This window comes from Gobio gobio (assembly GCF_949357685.1).
Source record: "Gobio gobio genome assembly, chromosome: 16".
In the NCBI taxonomy this organism is placed as follows: Eukaryota; Metazoa; Chordata; class Actinopteri; order Cypriniformes; family Gobionidae; genus Gobio; species Gobio gobio.
This window is the reverse complement of record NC_137109.1, coordinates 28933182-28957016: the sequence shown is the minus strand read 5'-3', so window position 1 is coordinate 28957016 and position 23835 is coordinate 28933182. Positions and strand designations below refer to the sequence as shown.

At 37.7% G+C, this 23835-nt stretch overlaps 2 protein-coding genes across 2 annotated transcripts; both read left to right on the top strand.

The window, feature by feature from the left end:
• Positions 1 to 128: 128 nt before the first annotated feature.
• Positions 129 to 11308, top strand: slc7a3b (solute carrier family 7 member 3b). The gene is made up of 12 exons (XM_079838889.1): positions 129 to 358; positions 3884 to 4293; positions 4460 to 4621; positions 4967 to 5138; positions 5583 to 5701; positions 5792 to 6014; positions 6113 to 6252; positions 6352 to 6454; positions 7485 to 7717; positions 8015 to 8181; positions 8273 to 8381; positions 8799 to 11308. The coding sequence occupies exons 2-12, from the start codon at positions 3924 to 3926 to the stop codon at positions 8942 to 8944; spliced, it is 1944 nt and encodes a 647-aa protein (XP_079695015.1). The 5' UTR covers positions 129 to 358; positions 3884 to 3923; the 3' UTR covers positions 8945 to 11308.
• Positions 11309 to 11704: 396 nt separating this feature from the next.
• On the top strand, positions 11705 to 22199 carry ubl3b (ubiquitin-like 3b). The gene is made up of 6 exons (XM_079838630.1): positions 11705 to 12213; positions 12572 to 12725; positions 16183 to 16291; positions 16987 to 17073; positions 17304 to 17381; positions 20513 to 22199. The coding sequence occupies exons 2-6, from the start codon at positions 12699 to 12701 to the stop codon at positions 20563 to 20565; spliced, it is 354 nt and encodes a 117-aa protein (XP_079694756.1). The 5' UTR covers positions 11705 to 12213; positions 12572 to 12698; the 3' UTR covers positions 20566 to 22199.
• Positions 22200 to 23835: the final 1636 nt, after the last annotated feature.

Here is a 23835-nt window from a genome sequence, read left to right as displayed (position 1 = left end):
ACTGTAACACATTGTTTTATTGTTTTTGTTATGCCATCGTGGGATATTACAATTAAAATGAAGCAATAAGCAGAGAAGGAATTTATGAAATGCTGGAAAAACCATGTCGTTTTCTCAAAACAATGCTTGTCGTCGATGGCAACATGGATGGTGAACACGTCTACTACCATTGGCTTTGTTAATTGACGTCAGACAAAAACCGATCCTGCCAGAGCCGGGGGCCAAACGACTTTTCCTAAAAAGGCTTGAATTTCCGGCTGTGTTTGAGAGTCTAGCTTCAGTCGCTCATTCTTGTAGATTTACACGCCGCGCAACGTCTGTCTGAGTAGCCGGATTTCCAGTTCATCGTCTCGAGAGGGTAACTACCTTTTTAAGCTCTATTACTATACCATGTCATTCGTAATCTTCACATATGTGACGTATGGAGTATTGGTTAAATAAAATATATGAATTATGTTTTCTGTCCTAAGTGTTGACAGCTGTAACAGTAAAACGGAAATCCCATATGTTTATCATTATTGCATTCTTCCTCGTGGTTGAAATGGCGCGCGTGCCTGTAGATGTTTAATTGATGTTAAATGTGCTCTACTAACGTTATATCATTGTTATTTATTTATCTATACCATCATATATAATTTCCCGGATTTTTTGTAATGTAATTATCGTCTTAACAAAACGTATTATAATTGTATAATAATATGAAATATATACGTTCTCATGTCTTTATTTTTGTAAATGATATATAAAGCATGCTGCCTTGCACCACTATGATTTCCAGGTGCAATTTTGCTTCATTTAAACATGGTTTAAATTAGAAAGCGAGTTAGATCTTCGATTAGTTTTGATAAATCATCCCAAACTGAATGCATCAATGCATGTAACTCATGTCCTGTGGGTCTATTACGTGTCTCAAAAACAATAGCATCACTAATGGGATACTGAGCTGTAGTGTAAGTTAGTTTCAATGAAATTCCATTACTGTAAAGATAGGTGTGTCATACAGGTGCAGCGGGTCCATTCCATTTGAATAGTGAAGGATACACCAGTAAACTTGCAGTATTGGACAACCTGTAAATTAAATCACGGATAAATATAAATCAAGATTTAAAGAAGTGTTTTCATTTTTAATAGTCAAAGAAATTATTGCTTAGCTCATGCTAATGAAATGGCCACTTTGGTTCAAAAACGCGGGCTGCTTTCCGGCATCATCTTGAAATATATTCATTTGATTCTCAGACCAGCAAACTCTTCAGTAGGGTGAACTGGCATGTGCCAGCAAGGATATTCAGATTATAGACGCCTGACCTGTGAATTCACCATGTCCAAACCTGTTTAAATTGCCTGCTTACTGCTTGAAATTATTTATTTGTTTAATTGCTCAGGGCAGAGGAATGTCTAGGACAAGACCACATCTACTTTATGACTGCTGTTCTTTACTTTAACAGGAAGTGTTTTTCATTGTAGAATTTGGTAATCTGATGTACGGGAAGAAAATGAATAATATATCCTCTATGTTTATTCAGTCTTATCAGAGTCTGAGGCTGTGCTTTATGTGAGGTTACTGAAAATCAGCACAACAACAATCATCACGGGTTAACAACCCTTTTCTTGGTCTAGATTTATAGTTTGCTTTGTTTTTAAGTTAGTAATTCTATTTTTAGTCTCAGTGGTTTTATGCAATAACCCTGGGAGGAAGTAAATGTTTTCCGTGTAGTGACGTGGAGTTATGCAAAAAGAGGTGTCTTTAGCAGTAGACAGTAAGACTTGAATCTAAAATAAAATAAAATTCATCCTTGTTCTATTTTTATGTGTGAGTAATACATGCTTTGACCACAAAGAATGCGGTAAAATACTTAAGGGTTAGTGTTAGCCATGTAAGCAGGTGCAGGTTCTAGTGTGGTATAGTTAGTTCCATAGAAAGGACCTGGTCAAACATGTATGACTACACAAGAAAACCTTCCTCCGAAAACCACGGAGGAAACTACTGCATTGAAGTGAAGGGCGGGAGAACAAACGCGCAAAAATCAGAGATGGACAAGACAGACGTCAGTGATGTGAAACGGCGTCGTGAACCCCTGGCTAGTATGGGGAAAAAAAAAATAACGTGGTGTTGTCCTGGATATCAAATTTGCAACAAAAAAAATGTGTCTGCAAAAGGAGGAAACACAGAACATGTTCAGGAAAACCATCCCCATCTGATGCAGAGGGAATCCAGTCAGGGAAAGTTAATTAACAGTATAATGCAGATGTCACGTAAAACGCACAAACTGATGGATGATGAATAGAGTAGAGCTGTACACATGAACACATGGACATTTCCAGAGCTGATCTGAGAGAACCCCTAATGAGCATTTAATCATTTTATTTGAATACAAACTATTGTCAAATACACTCTGAAACAGGTCTTCACTACAACCCGTCAAAATAAAAGTTTGGTTTAACTAGAAGAAATTATGACAGAAATATATTACTATTGTAGGCCTACAATAATATGTACTTATCATAATAATACATACATAAAATACATTTGATTATCACCGTTTTTGATAGTATAACTGTATATATAAATTTCATAGGACTATTATTCTTAAACATTTTAATAAATGAATGATAAAAAAATAAGTTGTTAATCTAATTCATAATCATTTATTGAATATATTTGATTAGACATGTTTTATTGAAATTTTAATAAACAAAACAAACAAATGGCTTTAAGTAAAAAAAAAAACAGTTTTCATTCATTTAGCGACCATTTTAACTGATGGTAATAATAACCATAATTTAATACAGTTTATTTAGCGAATAATTGTTTAATACCGTAATGCTGTGAAACTGCTGTGATGTTAGATGGTTATCATATTGTGAAAATCTCATTCTATTACAACCCTACATGGGTCCCCCACCCCCGCTGTTAAAAGAGTAACTCAGTAACTTTTACTATTACTCAGTAACTACTTTTTACTTTTACTTGAGTATATTTTTAGACTGGTAATTGTACTTAAGTAAAATTTAATTGAAGTAATAGTACTTTTACTTGAGTAGAATATTTTATTACATTTACATTTATGCATTTGCAGACGCTTTTATCCAAAGTGACTTACAGTGCCCCTATTACAGGGACAATCCCCCTAGAGCAACATGGAGTAAAGTGCCTTGCTCAAGGACACACTGGTGGTGACCGCTGTGATCGAACCAGCAACCTTCTGCGTATCAGTTCCATGGTTTAACCCACTGGACCACCATTACTCTTTCCACCTCTGCTTTTTTGTTAAATATTTGCTCTAATTTTTTTTCTTTGACCTCAGCTTTTCCCATTTCACCCAGTCTGCTCTTTTCATCCAGCCAGTAAAATGTAATTACTCGGTTTGGACTTGTCTGAAAATTGTTCACACCCATGTCAATGTTCTAAAGCTGTTGTACTTTATGAATTATGACCCAATAATGAAAAGGCAATATAAACCTCTAAGATATTAATCTTATTAATTCTTCTGATGGATTGAACTGCCCTGTGGTGGAATGAGTTTTTCATAAAGTGCTCTTTCTGTCTACGGGTGTGGTGGAAATACACCCTTATATTTATGCCCTTTACATGTAATGGCTTGGGTAAATGATGTTCACACTATTAAAATTGAGAATTCCAAACCACACCTATAATGATAACCATACAGTCTGAACATTATAGTGTGGAGGCTAATATAGTTATCATTTTAATTATTGTTCTTGGTGTTAATGGGCCTTTATAGTCATAAGACCAAAAAAAAAAGTTTAAAATGGTGTGTCCTTTTGTGCTTTAGGTTATGTTTCCTGAAAGTGAAAATCTAAATTGGCACATAAAGACTTTTTTGTAATGTGTATATATTAATATATATATCTCCTCCTTTAGTGCCTTCAGCTTTGTCTCAGTCTCCTAAACGTTATCCATCATGATTGAGAATAAACTGGCCTCCTTTGGGAAGAGGCTGCTGAGGCGTCGCATGCTGGACACCTCTCAAGACGAAACGCGCTTTGCTCGCTGTCTCACTACTCTGGACCTCATAGCCCTCGGTGTGGGGGCGACACTGGGCGCAGGTGTGTACGTCCTGGCTGGGCAAGTGGCCCGAGAGAAGGCTGGACCGGCAATCGTGCTCTCTTTCCTCATTGCTGCCTTGTCCTCTGTCCTCGCTGGCTTATGCTATGCTGAATTTGGTGCACGTGTTCCCAAGACGGGATCTGCTTACCTGTACAGCTATGTGACAGTCGGTGAAATATGGGCCTTCATCACGGGATGGAACCTCATTCTGTCGTATGTGATTGGTGAGCACGTAGATATTATCTAGTTTTATAATATATGAGATGAAGTGGTTTGGAAACTGTATGAAGTGTTTACTTCTCTGAACTGAAGGACTCTTGAGCATGTGCTTAAGTTTAACATAACAAGTGGACGTTCTAAAGTCTGAATGTCCTTTTCTCTATTTCACAGGCACAGCTAGTGTGGCACGCGCTTGGAGCTCAACTTTTGACAATCTAGTGGAGAAGAAGATCTCTCTTTTCTTCAATGGCTCCATGTCATTTCCAAACACTGGAAAAGTGTTAGCGGAGTATCCAGATCTGTTTGCCCTCATCCTGGTCATGTTGCTCACTGGTGAGAACCTTTTTTCTGTCTAAGAATCACTCAACTCTATAATGATGATGGTGCCTAGTTAATTTTTAGTTGGCACAGAGTGTTTTCAAAGTCAAGATCTTCCATTATTCCATTAAGCCGGTGGATCTTTGTTCCAGAATTATTCTTCTTGACTTCACTTCTTATCCAACATCTGTTTTTTAGTGTATTCTACCACACAAGCTACACTGAAGAACTTCATTTTAAATGATCCGCTTCACCAATATATGTTAGTCATAGGACTGTTACTCACACTTTCTTTTCACCATTGCCATGCAAAAGACCATAATGGTGTGAATTTGCTGCCTCTCACCTCCCACACTTTAGGATTATTGGCATTTGGAGTGAGTGAATCTGCACTTGTCAACAAGATCTTCACAGGAATCAACCTGGTGGTTCTGACATTTGTCATCATATCGGGCTTTGTGAAAGGCGACACTGCCAACTGGAACCTCACTGTGGAGGACTACCTTAATGGCACCAACATGTCTGAAGCACAGTAAGTCACACTCCTCGACTTTTATATGTAGGCATAGCAATAGTAGAAATACATAGAAATATATCAAGAAAGTACAGTTTCAAGCATAATTCAAACATGATCAGTTTGATCAGATATACAACGAAATTATAAGAAAGATAAGGGTATACACAAAATTAAGGGTATTAAAAAAATATATGATAAATAAATATATATGAATATTTGAAACTTGGTCTGTGAGGTCATTATCATATTTGCAGATTACATGACATTTTTAACTATTAAATCAGATAAAAATGACAATTAAATTAATGAAAATGAAAGAGTAGTTCACATAAGAAAACATAAGAACATCAGAAATAAATGGTTTGATTAAAAAACATTTTATATATGTAAAAATGTAAGTAAATATATATGTAATATGTTGTCTGTAAATTTAAAGTTGAAATCTCTTTCACATCTTAGCAACATTGAAAAAGAATTCGGGTCAGGTGGTTTTGCACCATTTGGCTTTACCGGAATCCTATCTGGCGCTGCCACATGCTTCTATGCATTTGTGGGCTTTGACTGCATTGCAACCACAAGTAAGTGGCTGTGAAACTTCTCATGTAAAACCAGTATGTCCTACTTTTAAAATCAAACTCACCCGAGCTCTGTTGATGTTGGTATCTTAGGTGAGGAGGCTAAAAACCCCATGCGTTCCATCCCGATCGGCATAGTGGCCTCTCTGCTCATCTGCTTTTTTGCCTACTTCGGAGTGTCTGCAGCACTCACACTCATGATGCCCTATTACAAGCTGGACGTTCACAGTCCACTTCCTGAGGCCTTTGATTATGTGCACTGGAGGCCTGCTCGCTATATTGTGGCTGTAGGGTCTTTGTGTGCCCTTTCCACCAGGTACATTTATGAAGGTGTTACTAAATTACTGACATTTACATAAAGTCAACATGAAACAACTTATGCCTTTCTGATTGTTTTATTTTTATGTTCTTTAGCTTGTTGGGGTCCATGTTCCCTATGCCTCGTGTGATTTATGCCATGGCTGAGGACGGTCTGCTCTTTCGCTCCCTCTCCCGCATGCACAAGAAAACCAAGACACCCATGCTGGCCACCATTGTGTCTGGCATTGTAGCAGGTAAGACTGCATTCTTATTCATATAATGTCTGTCGATATATATAACTCTTTTAATAATTAGGACTAACTCATAGAATTGCCTTTATTTCCTCCCTGTAGCCCTGATGGCCTTCCTATTTGAACTCGCTGCCTTGGTGGACTTGATGTCAATTGGGACCCTGCTGGCATACACTCTGGTCGCTGTGTGTGTACTCATTCTCCGGTGAGTATATTCGTGAATTGCCATTTAAAAGTGAAAGAAATATGGATGCAATTAACTTTCAATTCAACAGATATTCCTGAAAAAAATGTTTTCCACAAAAATATTAAGCAGCACAGCTGTTTTCAATATTGATGATAATAATAAATATTTCTTGAGCACCAAATCGGCATATTAAGGCCTGTACACACCGGGACGAATATCGCGCGCGCTTATCGCCAGCGTTTTTCGTGCTGTTTTTCGGCGCGTCTTGAGTGTTCACACCCAAGCGATTTTCACTGGCGCTGCGCCGAGTGAACGTGCACATTCAGTCGATGCGCTCCCGGTACACAAGATGGTGCTGCGGCACTTTAAGCCTCTGACACTCGCTTGTCACACAGAAGGAGAAGAGAGACAGTATTTACGTGCTTGCCAAAACCATAGACATATTATGCATATGGACAAAACCTTTCACACACTTTTTGCTAACTGGCAAGCAGCATTAGCAGTTCATCTTCTTCTTTGTCTACTTACTACTTCTTCGTCGTATCAATGTGTGCTCGGCAAGACCGTTTTCTGCTTGAGCGCCACCAAGTCGTGTTTTACTGTCACTTCAGCAGCTCCAGGCACGTGAACAAAAGCGCCGATCTCATTGGTCGGACAGTTTTTTACGTGCCGCGTCAAAATAAAAAAACGAACCCGAGGCGTTTTTTTTAAAAATGACGCTTTTACGTCTGGCGTTTTGCGCGTCGGTGTGAACACTCACATTGGCGCCCATTGTTTAGTCCCGAGGCGTTAAACGTCGGCGATAAACGCGTGCGAAAATCATCCCGGTGTGAACAGGCCTTTAGAATGATTTCTGAAGGATCATGTGACACTTAAGACTGGAGTAATAATGCTGAAAATTCAGCTTTGCCATCACAGGAATAAATTACATTGAAAATTATATTATAAATTAAATTAAATTATTTTAATTGTAATATTGTAATAATATTTCCCAGTATCACTATTTTTAATCAAATAAATTATTATTTATTTATTTTTTAATCTGCAGGTACCAGCCAGGCAGCCTTGGCTCCAGTGGTGTGGATGAGAAGCCAATGGAACTACAGAGGCTGGAGGCTAAAGGAGCCATGGCAGATGTGGATAGTGGGGATGAGTACGGCCAGGAGCTGGAGACAATGCCCCTTAAGGAGAGGTTTTCCATCAGGATGTTAGTGCAACCCATCTGTGACATACCCACCAGGATTTCGGGCATCATTGTTTACTCTGCCACTGGCACCATATGTAAGCATTTCCATTGGTCCCACTTATGATACCTTTTTTTGCTGCAACATGATGGTGGTCCAGTGGGTTAAACCATGGGACTGATATGCAGAAGGTTGCTGGTTCGATCCCAGCGGTCACCACCAGTGTGTCCTTGAGCAAGGCACTTTACTCCATGTTGCTCCAGGGGGATTGTCCCTGTCATTAGTGCACTGTAAGTCGCTTTGGATAAAAGCGTCTGCCAAATGCATAAATGTAAATGTAAATGAAATATTTTTGTTGAACAGACGGATAACCACCTTCTCCTTTGCTCTTCAGCTGTGCTGTTCACTATGCTGTGTGTGGTGCTGTCAGTGTACATTGAGCAGTTGGGGAGGGGAAACCCTTTTTATATCACTTTAGTTGTTCTCCTGTCTGTCCTGTCTTCTGTCTGCATCGTCATCATCTGGCGACAGCCCCAGAGTAAAGAGGTTCTCAGTTTCAAGGTACAGACTTACATTAACAAATCTTTGTGCTTGAAAAATGGGAACGTCAGATCTTTATGCTTTATAATACTCATCTGTCTACATTTTGTAGGTGCCTTTGCTCCCCATTCTGCCAATAGTCAGTATCTTTGTAAATATTTACCTCATGATGCAACTGGATGGAACTACATGGGTGCGTTTCGCAGTATGGATGGCTTTTGGTAAGTTATAGCATATCGAATCATTGTAATTGTGTATTAAATGTACACTACCATTCAAAAGTGTGGAGTCAGTAAGAAAGAAATGAATACTTTTATTCAGGATGGGTGCATTAAATGAATCAAAAGTGACAGTGAAGACATTTATAATGTAACAAAAGATGTATATTTCAAATAAATGCTGTTCTTTTGACCTTTCTATTCATCACGTAATCCTACAAAAAAAGTATCAAGGTTTCCACAAAAATATTAGGCACTATTTACTGTTTTCAATATAAATTAGAAAATTCAGCTTTGCCATCACAGGAATTGATTACATTTTAAAATGTATTAAAATAGAAAACACTATTACTGTTTTTCCTGTCTTGCTGACTTAAAATTTTTGTTTTAAGTTTGACTTCATACCTGTGTCTCTTTTAGGCTTCCTCATTTATTTTGCGTATGGAATAAGGAACAGCTCTGAGGGCAAAAACAATTCCCCTCAAAAATTTGAGCCCATTTTTCAAGGAAAGAAGCCAATCTATCTGGCCGAAGATGACAGTGAACATGAGAGGGCCACACCTTAAGAAGAACAACTGGATTGGTATGGCAGCTATGTTACAACTGGTTTTGTCAAATGCAGTCACGTTCATTTTTGCATCTTATAATTTTTTTCTGAAGTATGTATAGAAAAATGACAAAAAAAATGGTTTCACTCAACCAATTTTATTCAATAGGTAAACTATGTATTTCCTACTAACAGTTTACCTTGTGTCAGTCAGTGCACAATGGTACTGTAACAGTGTTACTTATTTATGTCTGGGCTTCATTGTGATAGGAATATGGTCTCGCCCTACATGTACTTTGAATGCACATGTTTTTTTTCTGATACCAGTTCAGAGATGGGACAGAACTGAGTCTGTTGATGTTCTATGCCTGTGGGTGTTCTCTGGTCATTTAGGGTGACTCCTCTTTTTCATAATTAATGGGAATATGTTATTCAAAGTATTTGTTCAGACAGGCAGCAAATATCTCATTGGGTGTATCCAAGTCAAGTTTTACATTTTTTTTATTCATGATGCAAAGTGTATTTTATCATCCTTCATGTCCAAATTCACTCATTTTCTCTTATAGCACACTGTGACATTCACTAGTGAATGTGACTAATTGCACAATGAATTTCTCTAATGTGCCTCATGAGTTCAGCACTGTGGCAAGGACCTGAACAAAGGCAAAATGTATACTTTTCTGTCCTGTCTTTCCACCCCAACAGGTGTTGTTATTCTCTTTGCATTATGCTGGTGTTTACATCATTAATATATCAACCAATGTAGGTACCGACTAGCCTATCTACTGAAAGTAAACCGATCAAAATTCATCCCTTGCAAAATGACTGTGAGACAGTTCACATTAAAAGTCAGAATAGTTTTTTTTGTACAGTGTGAACAGAACCAAAATATTTTTATTGGACCAGAAAGAATTGGGAGAGTGTAATATATTTAGTAGAATAAAATGTGCTTTATTGTTTTGATCTCAAAACGTCCTTAATTTAAAAAAAGTACTTAATTTTATGAACTTGATATGATTGAAAAAGGGATGCATGAAAATATTTAAACAACAACCTTGGATTTTATCAGCAGATTTTTATTTGTAAAAGTATATTCTTGTACATTTTTGTAAAAGTATGGATGTATTTATGTAACAGTAGGAGGAAAATATATTTATTGTTGATTGTATTTTTTCAGTAATAACAATTCATTTGTACATATTGGGGATTTAAAATGGGAAAACCTCATTGTCTTAAATGTGCTTAATAGCAAAATCAGATAGCAAATTACATAATTCTTATTTTCTGAATGTTTTTTACTTGCGTGACAAAATTAGTATTTTGATAGAATTAGTATAGTGTCAGCATCTAAGTGCTCTTAATTGTCATGCAGTTTTTGCCATTGTAGTTATCTTAAGATAACATTGTTTATGCTTTTTTTCTTGTTTTTTGTAAAAACAGCTATTTAAATGCTTTTTTCTTTAAGGAAAACTTCTGAAAGTCAAGATTATGGAGCTTTGTGAATTTGGTGGCTTTTTCATTTATTGCTGAGATATTTTGACATGAACAGAACGATGTATGGCTCTTTACACTACACAGTTGTTTGTACAGTATATTTTGTTAAAAAATTGTAAATTTTGTGACTTTTAAAGCCTGTTTTACAGTTAATGTTTACACAATGCTGCTGTGTAGTTGAGCTGAAACTGTTTCTTCCCGTTTATTAAAAACCATATCATTTACAAAGTTGCGTTATGAGTCAGTTGTATTAACTTTGAACAGACATTGCCTTTTCTTATAATACAGACCCTTGCGGGTATTATCGTAGGCTACATTTCCTCAGAACTAGTGACTTACATTGCTCAGTGTTGTGACTTGCTGTTTCTCACTCTTTCAGAGGTATAGAGCTGTTCAGTTTAAACTAATCTTGCATTTACTCTAGAATTTCCTATGGGAAAAATTATTATCTTCCTGGTTGGCTTACAAATGTACATCATGACTGAATAACTGTATTGCATTGATATACTGGAATTGAATAGACATCACTGTTTACTGTATTGTAAGACTTATTGTTTCATATCCATGTACATTTTTTCTCTTTAAAGCTGAAGTGTGTACCACTGATATCACCAGATGAAATTGGTAGGGGGAGCTTTTAGGAAATGCACCCCTGCTTGGGTTGCTTAAACGTTGGAATGTTTTGATGGCTACATAGATGTATTTACACTTTTGGGGTAAATAAGAATACAAATGCCAGAGGTATCTCTGCATATTAGGATGAGAAAGTATTTTAAGGCTGGAAAAAAATACACACTTCAGCTTTAATTATTCTTATGTAAATAGCCTATTCAATGTGTGTTTATTATACGTGCAATGCTGTCATCAAATAAATATATGAAGTATTGTCATTCAGTAGCTTTTTCTTTTAAAAATGAAAGGGAAAAAATTGAGATTACAGAAATGAGAGTCTATCTGTTAAAACAGTATTAAATTCTATAAGGGATTTCATATGGAAAAGGTAGTTCCAATAAATTCAGTATTTATCCTAAATGTTGAGTTTGCTTACATATGTTTAACATAATGACATAAGATAACGTTTAAACATTTCAAATCAAAGACAAACAATAGATAAAAAGCTTATTTCGAATTTAAAAGAGAGAGAGAGAGAGCGCGAACCCCACATTCCATCACACAGCATGTGAAATGACTGCCATTCTGCAAGGTGCGATCAAAATGGAGAGCTGCCTCAAAACTAAAAGTCCCAGAAAGCCTTGCGCTCCGTTTCCTGCATATATGGCCAGCTGACTTCCGGTGTCTTTAAATTCTCAACCATTAATCTGATCGAACGCTGCGAGTGATTTTGGCTACATCTTATCTGATTAGAACGATGGATATACCCGTCAGTTAATATATCAGGAAAGCACTGGACCACCAAACGACCGCGCTGGATCTGATAGGCGTCTGTTACTCGATCAAAACGGTCGTTTTAGTTCCTCTTTATTTTGCCGCAGTCAAAATTATTCCAGCTCAAGGCCAGCGGTCGCGCGCACTGTCTCTGCTCATACCACCTTCCACAGCTCTCGCCTTATAAGACAGACACCTCTATTCTTTATGGGTTGTTTATCATCGCTTTAATGCGTCTTTGATTTTGGACTATATTTGTTCCTGATCAGCAGTCGAGCTCATCCTGGTTTGGTGTCTGATTCGCAGACAGATCTGGATTCCTAACACGAATTCAAGCACCAAAGCTGATATATAATGCTGATCCAGTAATACAAACAACAGTTTGGCTTTAAGTCAAGTAGAGCAAAGGTATGTGACGTTTGTTTTTGTTGCAATTCCCTACGTATCTATGCTGTTACACGTCAGTCTGTTTATTAGCCATATACACTGTACTGTTTATATGGCTGCATATTCTTTAGGTGGTTTATTAATCTATTTATCGGTGCACTAACTTATTTGCTAAACATTCACCAGGATTGTAGAGTTTGTCTAGTGTTTGTAATGTCTTGTCACCTCACCTGTGTGTTGTAATACTTCAGTTTTTCCTAAAGTATGTCTCTTAAGATAGTAATTGATTATCTCGTGTTAATGCAGTGTTGTTGACCACTGCACTGTGTATGGTAAACACATCTTTGAGGCATGTTTTGAATAATTGACTTGGTGTTAGGCTGTGCGAGGCAGAGAAAGGCCGGAGGGGGAAGACACATACTGAGTCTTTGTGCCAGGGGTTGTGCTGCCCTCTTACTGCTGGTCAACCATCGATTCCTGGCTGCCCTCCACCTCTGATCACAGCCATGACCTCTCAGAGAGACCCTGACACAGTGAGTATATCAGTCCGGTTCTCTCTTTACATCATGCTCCATTACACAATATCAGAATGATAAAGCATCAGGTGTCATTTTTTAGAAAGCATCCAGATCTTAAAGTTACAGTTAGTTCACTAATATATATATATTGTCGTCATCTACTTTTACCTTGTTGCTGCACAGAACAGATGTCCATGCTCTCCTTTCCATGTTATGAAGGTGCACGTTGACCACGGCTGTCAAGCTCTGAAAAGATGGAAAAAAGTGCTTCATACGATTCATTAACTATTTTCCAAACCTTCTGAATCCTTTGATGGCTTTAACTGATGAATCGACTGAAATTTGCATAATTTTTCACAAAAAAAAAAACTTTCTGCCCTTGTCAAAACATACATCCTGCATGTCTTGTGCAAACTACGGGTAAACAGATGACACTTTTCATTGTAAACTGTTCCTTTAATCAGCATTTTTGTCATTGCATTTCTGTCTGTGAAATAAATTATTAGTTTAGAGTTGTTTTTTGATTTTTATTTATTTACTAAAACTTAAAGTCAATGTCAAAGCTAAAATAAAAAACAAAAATGTATTAAAATGACGAGCACACAAATTTACAAAAAGTAAAACAATATACAAAAATAAAAGCTACTTAAAATGTTACACTCTCAGTCCTACTGTTGTTTTGAGATTTGTTGTTTATTTTGTTTCTGGCTTGGGTTTTACTGCCGTTCTTTGGTGCGGGGCAAATGGGTGATGCCTTTAGCCTCTTGTTTTGGGGATGAAGGCAACATGATTGAAGATATTGCAGACAAATATATAAGCCGTGAGATTATCGAGGTGTTTGCGTACTGGTTCTGGGACATTTTAAGCAGATTTTGTGTTAAAGGCTTTAAGAACTGGGGCAACAGTCAGGGAATGCTTATTTGTTTGTGCTCTCATCTATATTATCCATCATCTATATTATCCATCACAGATTTGCTGATAACACCCTAAATCCACCTGAGCAGGCCCGAGGAGGGCTTTCCATGCCTCTATCGGGAGCTTGGTGTTTGTAAACAGTCTGTTATCATGACGTCACGCATCATGGTTTGACCTCTTTTGTTCTCGCTGCGGGTCCCCATAGGTGAAAGCCGAATATTTTCGAGAGTGTCTGAATGGGGGTGGGGTGCCCTACATTGCAAATGCCCTCGGCACAGGAGCCTGATTTCACAGTAGGTTAGGTTAGGGCATTGGGGGGCCCTTAATAAGGAGAATTTAGGTGGCACGTGGTGTGAGAGGATGAACACACTCTTGTGGTGGGAAGAGGTCATCCTTTTCTTGTCATGTTATTTGATTGCTTCCACTATTCGGGTCATGACTCATGACCTGAGCTGCTGTCACGGTAGGGTGGAAGGAAAACTCGAGCCCCCTATTGCGAGCTGATGAGCTGGCATTTATGTTAAGATTTCATATGTTTGAATATGAAAGGGGTATTTACTGAACTGTACTCGCACATTTTCAGGGGAAACGGAGAGGAACTGGGTTGTCTTTCACTTCCACTTTCTCAGAAACATGTTGAAAGTTGTTCTAGTCCGCTGACTGGTTGCAGTGTCTCCATGAAGCTTGTTTTCCTTCGTTTTTTGTGCTTTGTGTTGTATGTGGCTTTACACACAGCAGTGCCAGGACCAACTGGCTCACCTTCTTACGCCCCCCTCCTCTTTCTCCATCTGATTCTGAACGAAAGCATTAAGGCCCAGCCAAGCTCTGCACACTGAGTGTGGGTGATGTAATGTTTAAATTGCAGTCATTGAAAACCATGAAAGGGGCGAAAAGCGACGTTTAAACCCTGGAAGAAATTAACTGAACAAGAGACTCTTTGGAATCTCTAAGTTACTCAAAGTTTGTGGTCTGATTTTTATTTATGGGTTGGTATAGTGGCACTCTGTCTTTTTATGTGCAGGCATTAAGGTGCTGTTTATTTGTTAAGATGCGGCCAAATTTAGTCAGTTTCCTAAATTGGCCTATGTGGTGATTATCACAATATATTGCGTTGGTTGTCATCATTGCAAAGCAAATGTTTTTGTTGTTGAAACCACTGTAAAATTGTTTAGCTGGCTTGCATTATAGATTAGATTTAATCAAAATTGTCTGAATTATACATATATAATGATTTATAGTCTTTGAAGCATCAGTTAGAATGAGTGAAAAATGCTAAACAAATCATTAAGGTTTAGAACTGTATGTTATTGTTTTCTAATAAACATGTGTCCCTGGACCACAAAAGCAGTCATAAGTCTCAAGGGTATATTTGTGGCATTAGCCAACAATACATTGTATAGGTCAAAATGATCGATTTTTATTTTATGCCAAAAATCATTAGGATTTTAAGTAAAGATCATGTTCCATGAAGATATTTTGTAAATTTCCTAACCTAACTATATCAACTTAACTATAACCTTTAAAGGCGATTTTCTCAATATTTAGATTTTTATGCACCCTCAGATTCCAGATATTCAAATAGTTGTGTCGGCCAAATATTGTCCTATCCTAACAAACCATACGTCCATGGAAAGCTTATTTATTCAGCATTCATATGATCTTAATCTCAAAATATTGACTCTTATGACTGGTTTTGTGTGTCCAGGGTCACATATGTCTATGAATTTATAGCTGTAGTATCGACTATTGGTGTAATTTTTTTAAATAAAATAAAAAAAAATGTATAGGTCAATTATTATTATAAAAATAGTAAACAATAGTATATCATATTTTACACTTTTTCTTTCTTCTGACAAATGTTTTAAATTATTTTTAATGGCAGAGCCGTTGAACATGTTGGCAGTAAAAATGCTATAATCCTTATTTTTGATGCAGTAAATGCATGATGTATCTCTTAGATGTATGAACATTGGCATGAAGCGTGTGTTATCCTGCGGCTGAAAGCTTTGTGGTGTTATTAATACTGCTTGTAGTGGGATTGTGTCTGTCTGTTGCTTTTTAATAGGACTCCTGCATGGGGCAAATTTATTGTGCTAATCCACCATGCTGCTCCCTTCTTCCTGCAAGGGGTTATGCATGGGCCATGTAAATTTAATAACTCAGCCCTGGGTTGTCTGGGACACCTGGGGTTATCGCATTAGGGTGAAGGGGTGTCTAGGAAAGGGGGAGTTGGAATCACTACATGAAAACGAAAAGCATTAGCACTTCCTCTCTGCCCTACCCTGCGCCCCCCTCCCCCTCACCAGACCATTTCACAGGAACCTTTAAAGAGGGTAGCAGCTAGTTTCACCCTTAAAGCTGAACATAAATCTAATTAGGAAGGAATGCCCATTTCTGCAAAGGACTCTTCAGGTCGTCTCATGTTATGTGGGGTGAGCACAGATTGAAGGGTCATTAAGGTCTATTTGGTGGAAATGTCACTGTGTATGGGTTGTAGTGTACTGCTTAACAGTTTAATGATTTAATTTGTTTCCTCTCTCCTTTCACTCGTTTACAGGTGAATCTACGACTGATCCTTGTAAGTGGGAAGACACAGGATTTCACTTTCTCTCCGAATGACTCTGCCACGGACATTGCCCGCCATGTTTTTGAAAACTGGCCAGCGGGTATGTTTTGAGTCTATATTTTAATTTTAACTTTGGTTGAAGTTGTATCTGTAGTTGAAGTATTGTGTTTAGCATACTTTATTGTGCACAAAACATTGTTTAATATGTGGAAGTCCTCTACTAAACAGCAACCACTGTAAAATGTTGAAAATCACAGATTGCTATTTTTTTGGGGGGTGAACACTATCGTTCAAAAGTGTGGGGTCAGTAAGATTTAAAAAAAAAAAATATTTCAGAAAGGGTGCATTATATTGAATATCAAAAGGGACAGTAAAGATTTTTTTTCTTAGTAAAGTTCTTTTGAACTTTAAAAATTCCCAAATATTAAACCATTTAATAACCGTTCAACATTTGTTAACAATAATGTTTCTTGAGCACCAAAAATTCAGCTTTGCCATCACAGGAATAGATTGTATTTTAATACATTTTTAAGTTGTTTTAAGTAGAATTAATATTTCAAAGCATTACTGTTTTTACAGTGTTTTGATCAGATAAGTGAGCATAATAAACATGAAAAACTTTAACTTTTGAATGGTAGTGTCTATCATAGCAAGAAATATATTTATTAGATGCTTTTCTTATTGCTAATATTCTTTCATTGGATTTCATCTGTGACCACATGCAGTCAGAATTTTTTCGTAGCGAAGCTTCATGCAAGCCTGTATCAGTAGTGAATGTAATGTTTTGTGTTGCAGGCTGGGAGGAGGAGAGTGTGAGCAGCCCCAGCATCCTGAGGCTGATCTTCCAGGGCCGCTTTCTGCATGGCAATGTCACACTAGGAGGTGAGCACTAGACCTTGTCTGCATGTCAGTCACGGTCAAAACCCTTTGACAGTCTTGTTGTTTCTCTCTTTTTGTCTGTCTCTGTTAATCTGCCTTGCTCTAGACACTGTAAGCAAAACAGGACAGTGAAAGTGGATGTTAAAATATGCTGTAGGCCAAAATTTGTTTTTACTGGGCAAAGTGTCCAAGTTGTTTGCAGATATTCAGAATGCCACTTCTCTGTTGAATAGCTCTGAAGTTGCCCCCTGGCCGAACAACTGTCATGCACTTGGTTGCCAGAGAGACGCTGCCAGAGCCGAACTCCCATGGTAAGTGCTGATATATTCCTCTGGCAAGCTCCTACTCCTCTAAACGGCTGAATGTCCTTGGCTTGCCAATCCACATCCATTTTTTTTTTAAGGACAATCATGTTATAGCAGTTATTAGAGGATTGCTGCCAGGTAGCAACTGACTTAAATCTTCCAGACACATTATAATCATTAAGATACATACAGTCATATTATAGCCTAACACTTAACTTTATCCCATCACACAATACTGAACTGTAATGTGAGATCTGTAAAGCCTGTAACTTTTCCTGGCTACTTCCTGTTTAACAAGTTGTGCTGGCTTTATTGAAGCAAGCTTCATGTTCACTATGACTTGTCATTATTACATTTGAAAGGAGGAAGTAGGTTAAATGCTTTGATGTATTGAGAATATATAATAGAAACGTTGTCTGGCTTCAGAGCAGAGGCTTATTTTAGCCAACATTCACACTGTGGTTTCAAATTAGATAAAGTTAACATGAACAAATGGCCCAATTTGTAGCTCACAGTCATTATGGTTTTAAACGGATAGCTCACCCAAACATGAATCATAATTTACTCAACCTCAACTTGTTCCAAACCTGTATGAGTTTCTTTGTTCTGCTGAACACAAAAGATGATATTTTGAAGTATGTTTGTAACCAAGCAGATAGAGCAACTATTGACTACCATAGTAGGGGAAAAAATACTATGGTAGTCAATGGTTGCTCTAGTCTATCTGATTGATTACAAACATACTTCAAAATATCATCTTTTGTGTTCAGCAGAACAAAGAAACTCATACAGGTTTGGAACAAGTTGAGTTTGAGTAAATTTTTCGGTGAACTATCCCTTTAAAGGGTTAGTTCACCCAAAAATGAAAATTATGTCATTAATTACTTAATTAATTTAACTTTATTACTCACCCTCATGTCGTTCGACACCCGTAAGACCTCCGTTCATCTTCGGAACACAAATGAAGATATTTTTGTTGAAAGCTGATGGCTGAGAAAGGCTTCAGATAGGCCTCCATTGGCATTCAGTACATTCACACTCACAAGACCCATAAAAGGCACTAAAAACGTTGTTACAAAGTCCATCTCACTACAGTGGCTCTACAATAATGTTACGAAGCGACGACAACAGTTTTTGTGCGAAAACAAAAAAAAAATCAAAATAACGACTTTATTCCACAAGTTCTTGTCTTCCGTGTAGGCCTCGGACGTGAACTGACGAAGCACCACGACGCATGCGTGAGAATATGACGCAGATCCGGCGTGCGGACACATTTACATTTATGCATTTGGCAGACGCTTTTATCCAAAGCGACTTACATTGCATTCAAGGTACACATTTTACATTTTGTCAAGTATTGCTTTCCCTGGGAATCGAACCCATGACCTTGGCGTTGCTAGCGCCATGCTCTACTGTTTGAGCTATAGGAAATTCCCGAATGCCGGCGCTACTTCATATTCTCGCGCATGCGTCGTGGTGCTTCGTGGAATAAAAACTTGTGGAATAAAGTCGTTATTTTGATTTTTTTTTTTTTGCGCACAAAAACTGTTGTCGTCGCTTCGTAAAGTTATTGTAGAGCCACTGTAGTGAGATGGACTTTGTAATGACGTTTTTAGTGCCTTTTATGGGTCTTGTGAGTTTGAATGTACTGAATGCCATCAGCTTTCAACAAAAATATCTTAATTTGTGTTCCGAAGATGGTCTTACGGGTGTCGAACGACATGAGGGTGAGTAATTAATGACAGAATTTTCATTTTTGGGTGAACTAACCCTTTAAGTTCCCTTGATTTCATGCAAAGTCAACATGAAAACAGGATTGACCATATTTACATTTAGTTCACTTTAAAATTAAAATTACCCCATGATTTACTCACCCTCAAGCCATCCTAGGTGTATATGACTTTCTTCTTTCTGATGAAGCTTTATAATGGCAGTGACAGGGTCCATTGAGTTTGAAGCTCAAAAAAGTGCATCCATCCTTCATAAATGTACTCCACACGGCTCCGGGGGGTTAATAAAGGCCTTCTGAAGTGATTCGCCAGACCCCCTTCCATATTCAACTTGCTCAAAAAGTGTAACTGACGCGATGTATGGCGTTGGACATAGCATTTTGAGGTGTTACACTCCCTGTGTAAGTTGAATACACAAGTTGGTCTTCTGAAAGCTAGATAATTTACTTTATAAAGTTTTAAATATGGATATTTTTCTTACACAAACGCATCACTTCGCTTCAGAAGGCCTTTATTAACCCCCCGGAGCCGTCGGAGTACATTTATGATTGATGAATACACTTTTTTGAGCTTCAAACTCAATGGACCCCGTCACTGTCATTATAAAGCGTGGAAGCGTCAGGATATTTATTAATATAACTCTGCTTGTGTTCATCAGAAAGAAGAAAGTCATATACACCTAGAATGGCTTCAGGGTGAGTAAATCATGGGGTCATTTTAAAGTGAACTAATCCTTTAATATACTCTATCATTCAAAAGTTTGGAGTTGGCAAGATTTTTTCAAATAACTTTATTGCTATTTTAAAATGTAATTTATTCCTGTGATGGCAAAGCTGAATTTTCAGCATCATTACTCCAGTCTTCAGTGTCACATGATCCTTCAGAAATCATTCTAATATGATGATTTGATTCCCAAGAAACATTTCTCATTATTATTAGCGTTTTATTATTTTTGGAAACCGTGATACAATTTTTTCTTTATAGGATTCCTCGAAAGTTGAAAAAAACAGCTTTAATTTGAATTAGAATTTGAGTCTGATTATAAACTGGGCCTGGTTCGTATTGAACGCCCACTTTGATCAAATCCATTCCTGATGTAGAAAATCAAGTCCTATATTTGCATTTCTCATTGAATATTCTCTTTTACTCTGAAAAGCATCACATTACTGAAGCAACGGTGCTCTGAATGTGGTTTCATGTTGATTTTAATACCACCCCTCATTAATTATATACTGGTTACACATAGCATGTCATTCGAGGAAGAAAACGGGCTATTTTCTCCTCAAGTCATCATAGTGTTTTGCTTTTCCCTCCCATTCTGAAGAGTGTTTCAGAGGAGGACCTGTGATTCACATTTTTGCCTTTTGATTTATTAGGTGTCACTCAATATTTGTTCTCTTCTCGTAGGCCAGAGGAACAGGGAGAAGACTACAGAGAGCAGCTGCTGTCTACTGCTGTAAACCCCAGACAAAGCTTCCCCCACCTCCTTCTCTCCTTCTGCTCCCCGCTCCTGTCTCTGCTCACCAACCCGTGGTGCATTCTGGATGATTACAGAACAGCTCCAGGGAGAGTGCTACTAGGTTTTCGTTCAGTGTTTTTGCTCCTTATAGTAGCTGGAGACTCTCTTGTGCCAAGTTTATCAAATCTCATACGTTTGCCTTCGTTAGGTTTTCTCGTTTCTGTTTGGTTTGGTTGCCAAAATTACTTTTTGCTTAGTAAAGTGGCTGTTTGTTTATAGGCCTCCTCCTCTGAAAATATTAAACTGTGCAAATATGAAATACCTGAATCATTGAAAGGAAATTATGTAATTGGATGTGTGAACAGGTTTTCAGGGGGACGTCCTGTACTTGAGAGACCTTCTGCTCTCCCAACACCCAAGTGTCAGTTTTCACTTGGCATCACACGCCTGACTCAGAAGAAGCTTAATATGCGTCATACTCACAGACTTTTGATTGCACTTAACACGGATCCTTATCTGAAGTCACTATGTGTGTGTTGTAGTCTTAATCCTCCCGCCTGCCTCAAACAGAAGGAGCTTACGGAGAGAGAGGTGTGATGACACAAGCACCAGTCTGTTGCTGTGGACCGAGGGAGTCTGCTATAGTGCTGGTGGATTTGACTGTGCCATGGCCACCTGCATTTTTTGCCTTTGTCCTAGGACCAATCGAGAATGGATCTCAGTCGCCAGACTCCTCTTACTACCTAGTTGCGTCAACATCTGTGCATGACCCTAGTCTAGTGTTTCCTCACCCTGGGTGTGTACCAGCCTTCTTTGAAAACCATTCACCCTGTGTCTACTTGAATAGCGTTTTTTTTTTTTTTCGTTTTTTTTCTCGTCTCCAGTGAAGAAGCATGAGGGAAGCCTGGTGATTTTGTGTTTGATGTGAAGTGACACAAACTCTTCTTCTTGCCCAGTCAGGATACATCATCTGTATCCTGTCCCATGCTTGTCTAAAATGCGTCCTGAGGGACACAGCCCAGGTGCAAAGAATAAGGAAATCATCTGAAAGCCTGTCTGGAGCGAAGGGCTGGGCTGGTAAAAGCCCCCATTATAAGCGCTATGAATTCATGGACCCCCTGCTACGCTGTTGCATTAGAGGTAAAAATGTGTGCTGGGGATGGCCGGCCCTAATGGCCTCCCACTGGGCCAGAAGAAAGAAACAATTGAGTGTTTTATTTCCTAATGTTTGTAAGCCGTCTGTTTTGTTTGCCTTTTGATTGTGGGAAATTAATATTATTAATAATGGAGTAATAATTGAGACCTTTTTATCTTGTCTGAGTATGAGTTTTTATTAGTACACATCAGATGGCTGACTCAAGTGTGTGTGTATGTGTGTGTGAGCGAGAGAGAGAAAGAGAGAGTGGTGTGGATGAGGCTTTTTTTTTTTTTTTTGGAAAGATAGTGAGTTTGTTGTGGAAAGTGTCCACAGAAATGGTCTCCAATCTTCTTTCGATTGGCCAATTACTGCAAGAGTGTTTATCATTGTTACTGCTATAAAAATTAGCTACAAATTATTACATGTAAAAAAAATCCCTAAATCTTGTATTATAAATTAATAAAATCTTTCAAATAATACTTTCCCCTGTGGATTTTAAAATATTGTTGTGGTTATTGCCCATCTATTAAAAAAAAATCATTTAAATTGTTTAATCAACTAAAAAGGATATATCCCCCAGCTTTGCTTACTGGCCAACAATGTTCCAGTCACGCAGACATCACTATATATACTATAATAACATGAGGTAAATCGCAATTTGTATGTAACAGATATTAACATTACTTTTGTATTGCAGGAACTAAATCTTCTAGCACAGTATTGTATACAATATAATATACACTTTGGGGCTAGTGTTGCATTCAGTGAAATTAACCATCATGTCAAAACGAAAGTCGTCCTTTAGTAAATGAATCGGCAGCACTGTGTGTTTGTGTTGTGCTGTAGTTCAGCCTCTAGATGGCGATGTGGTTCCGGTTCGCTGGTTGGTTCTGTGACGTCATCCTTCACTGCGTGCAGCTCCCATTATTTGGCATGGCTGATGATCATAGCTGAATTAATATTCGCAAGCTCTTGTGTTATGGCAATTAGCAGTTTATTAAACATTGATTAAATAAATGAGCCAGCACAAACACTTATTACTTACCACTGTATGATGCTAGTATTCGCTCTGGAAAGTAAACAGTCGCCTTGACCATCAATTTCCACTGACCGTTCGACAACAGGCTCGACCCATAATATTTCTTTCCTCTTTTAATGATTGCCATGGGCCTTAATTTATTGTAGACCTTTTCCCGTTTAATACAATTTTCCTTCTGTTTTTGAAAAGTCATTTCATGACTTATTGTTGAGATATGTCCAGGTTTCCAGTTGACTTTGGCAGAGAACTGGAGGAAGAAGAATTGTCCAGATCGTGCACTGACTCCAGCACACAAACTCTTGATCGCTTTACAGTGAACTTCTCATGGTGTGGGTCTGTTTCTTTTTACACAGGGCCACGCTATTATAATAAAGCTACAGAGTTGAAAGACCGAATTAACTAGCCTACATTATATAAACTGACTAAATCAAACATCTAAAATCAACAATACCTATACATGCAATTGGTATATATGCCTGATTTTGTATAGTGATTGTTTTTAAGACACAATTGTTAAATTATTGTAAACAATGTATTGAAGTGATACTGCTGATTGCCATGAATATAGCCATTGTTGCTGATATGGCATTAAATAATAAATAAATAAATACCTATATACATGCACACAATGCAATCATTTACTTGTGTACACAACAGTTCAAAAGTTTGGGGTCGGTAAGATTTTAACGCTTTTGAAAGAAGTTTCTTATTTCTTCAAGCTGCATTTGATCAGAATTACTGTTAAAACGGCAATATTGTGAACTATTAGGCTATTTCAATTTAATAGAACTGCTTTATATTTGAATATTAATTTAGGCTATTCCTGTGATGGCAAAGCTGAATCAGTGTCACATCAGTGACATCCTTCAGAAATCATTCTAATAGTCTGAATTTTGCACTCAAGAAACATTTCTAATCCATGTTGAATATCAATGTTGTGCTGCTTAATATTTTTGATGATACATGAGTTTTTGATACACGATTTGTGATTAATATAGCCATAAAGTTCTTAATCTTACTGGCCCAATTTTTTGAACGGTACTGTAGGTCTACTGTCACTTTAACTTCCAAAATGTTATACCCGACCTTTACAA

What these genes read in the sequence shown, in the direction of transcription:
- slc7a3b (XM_079838889.1), top strand. Translation starts at nt 3,924, where the DNA reads ATGATTGAGAATAAACTGGCCTCCTTTGGGAAGAGGCTGCTGAGGCGT. An exon ending in CATTCTGTCGTATGTGATTG is followed by an intron (nt 4,294 to 4,459) that starts GTGAGCACGTAG and finishes TCTATTTCACAG; the next exon opens with GCACAGCTAGTGTGGCACGC. An exon ending in AAGAGGTTCTCAGTTTCAAG is followed by an intron (nt 8,182 to 8,272) that starts GTACAGACTTAC and finishes TACATTTTGTAG; the next exon opens with GTGCCTTTGCTCCCCATTCT.
- ubl3b (XM_079838630.1), top strand. Translation starts at nt 12,699, where the DNA reads ATGACCTCTCAGAGAGACCCTGACACA. An exon ending in CTCAGAGAGACCCTGACACA is followed by an intron (nt 12,726 to 16,182) that starts GTGAGTATATCA and finishes ACTCGTTTACAG; the next exon opens with GTGAATCTACGACTGATCCT. An exon ending in TGGCAATGTCACACTAGGAG is followed by an intron (nt 17,074 to 17,303) that starts GTGAGCACTAGA and finishes TCTGTTGAATAG; the next exon opens with CTCTGAAGTTGCCCCCTGGC.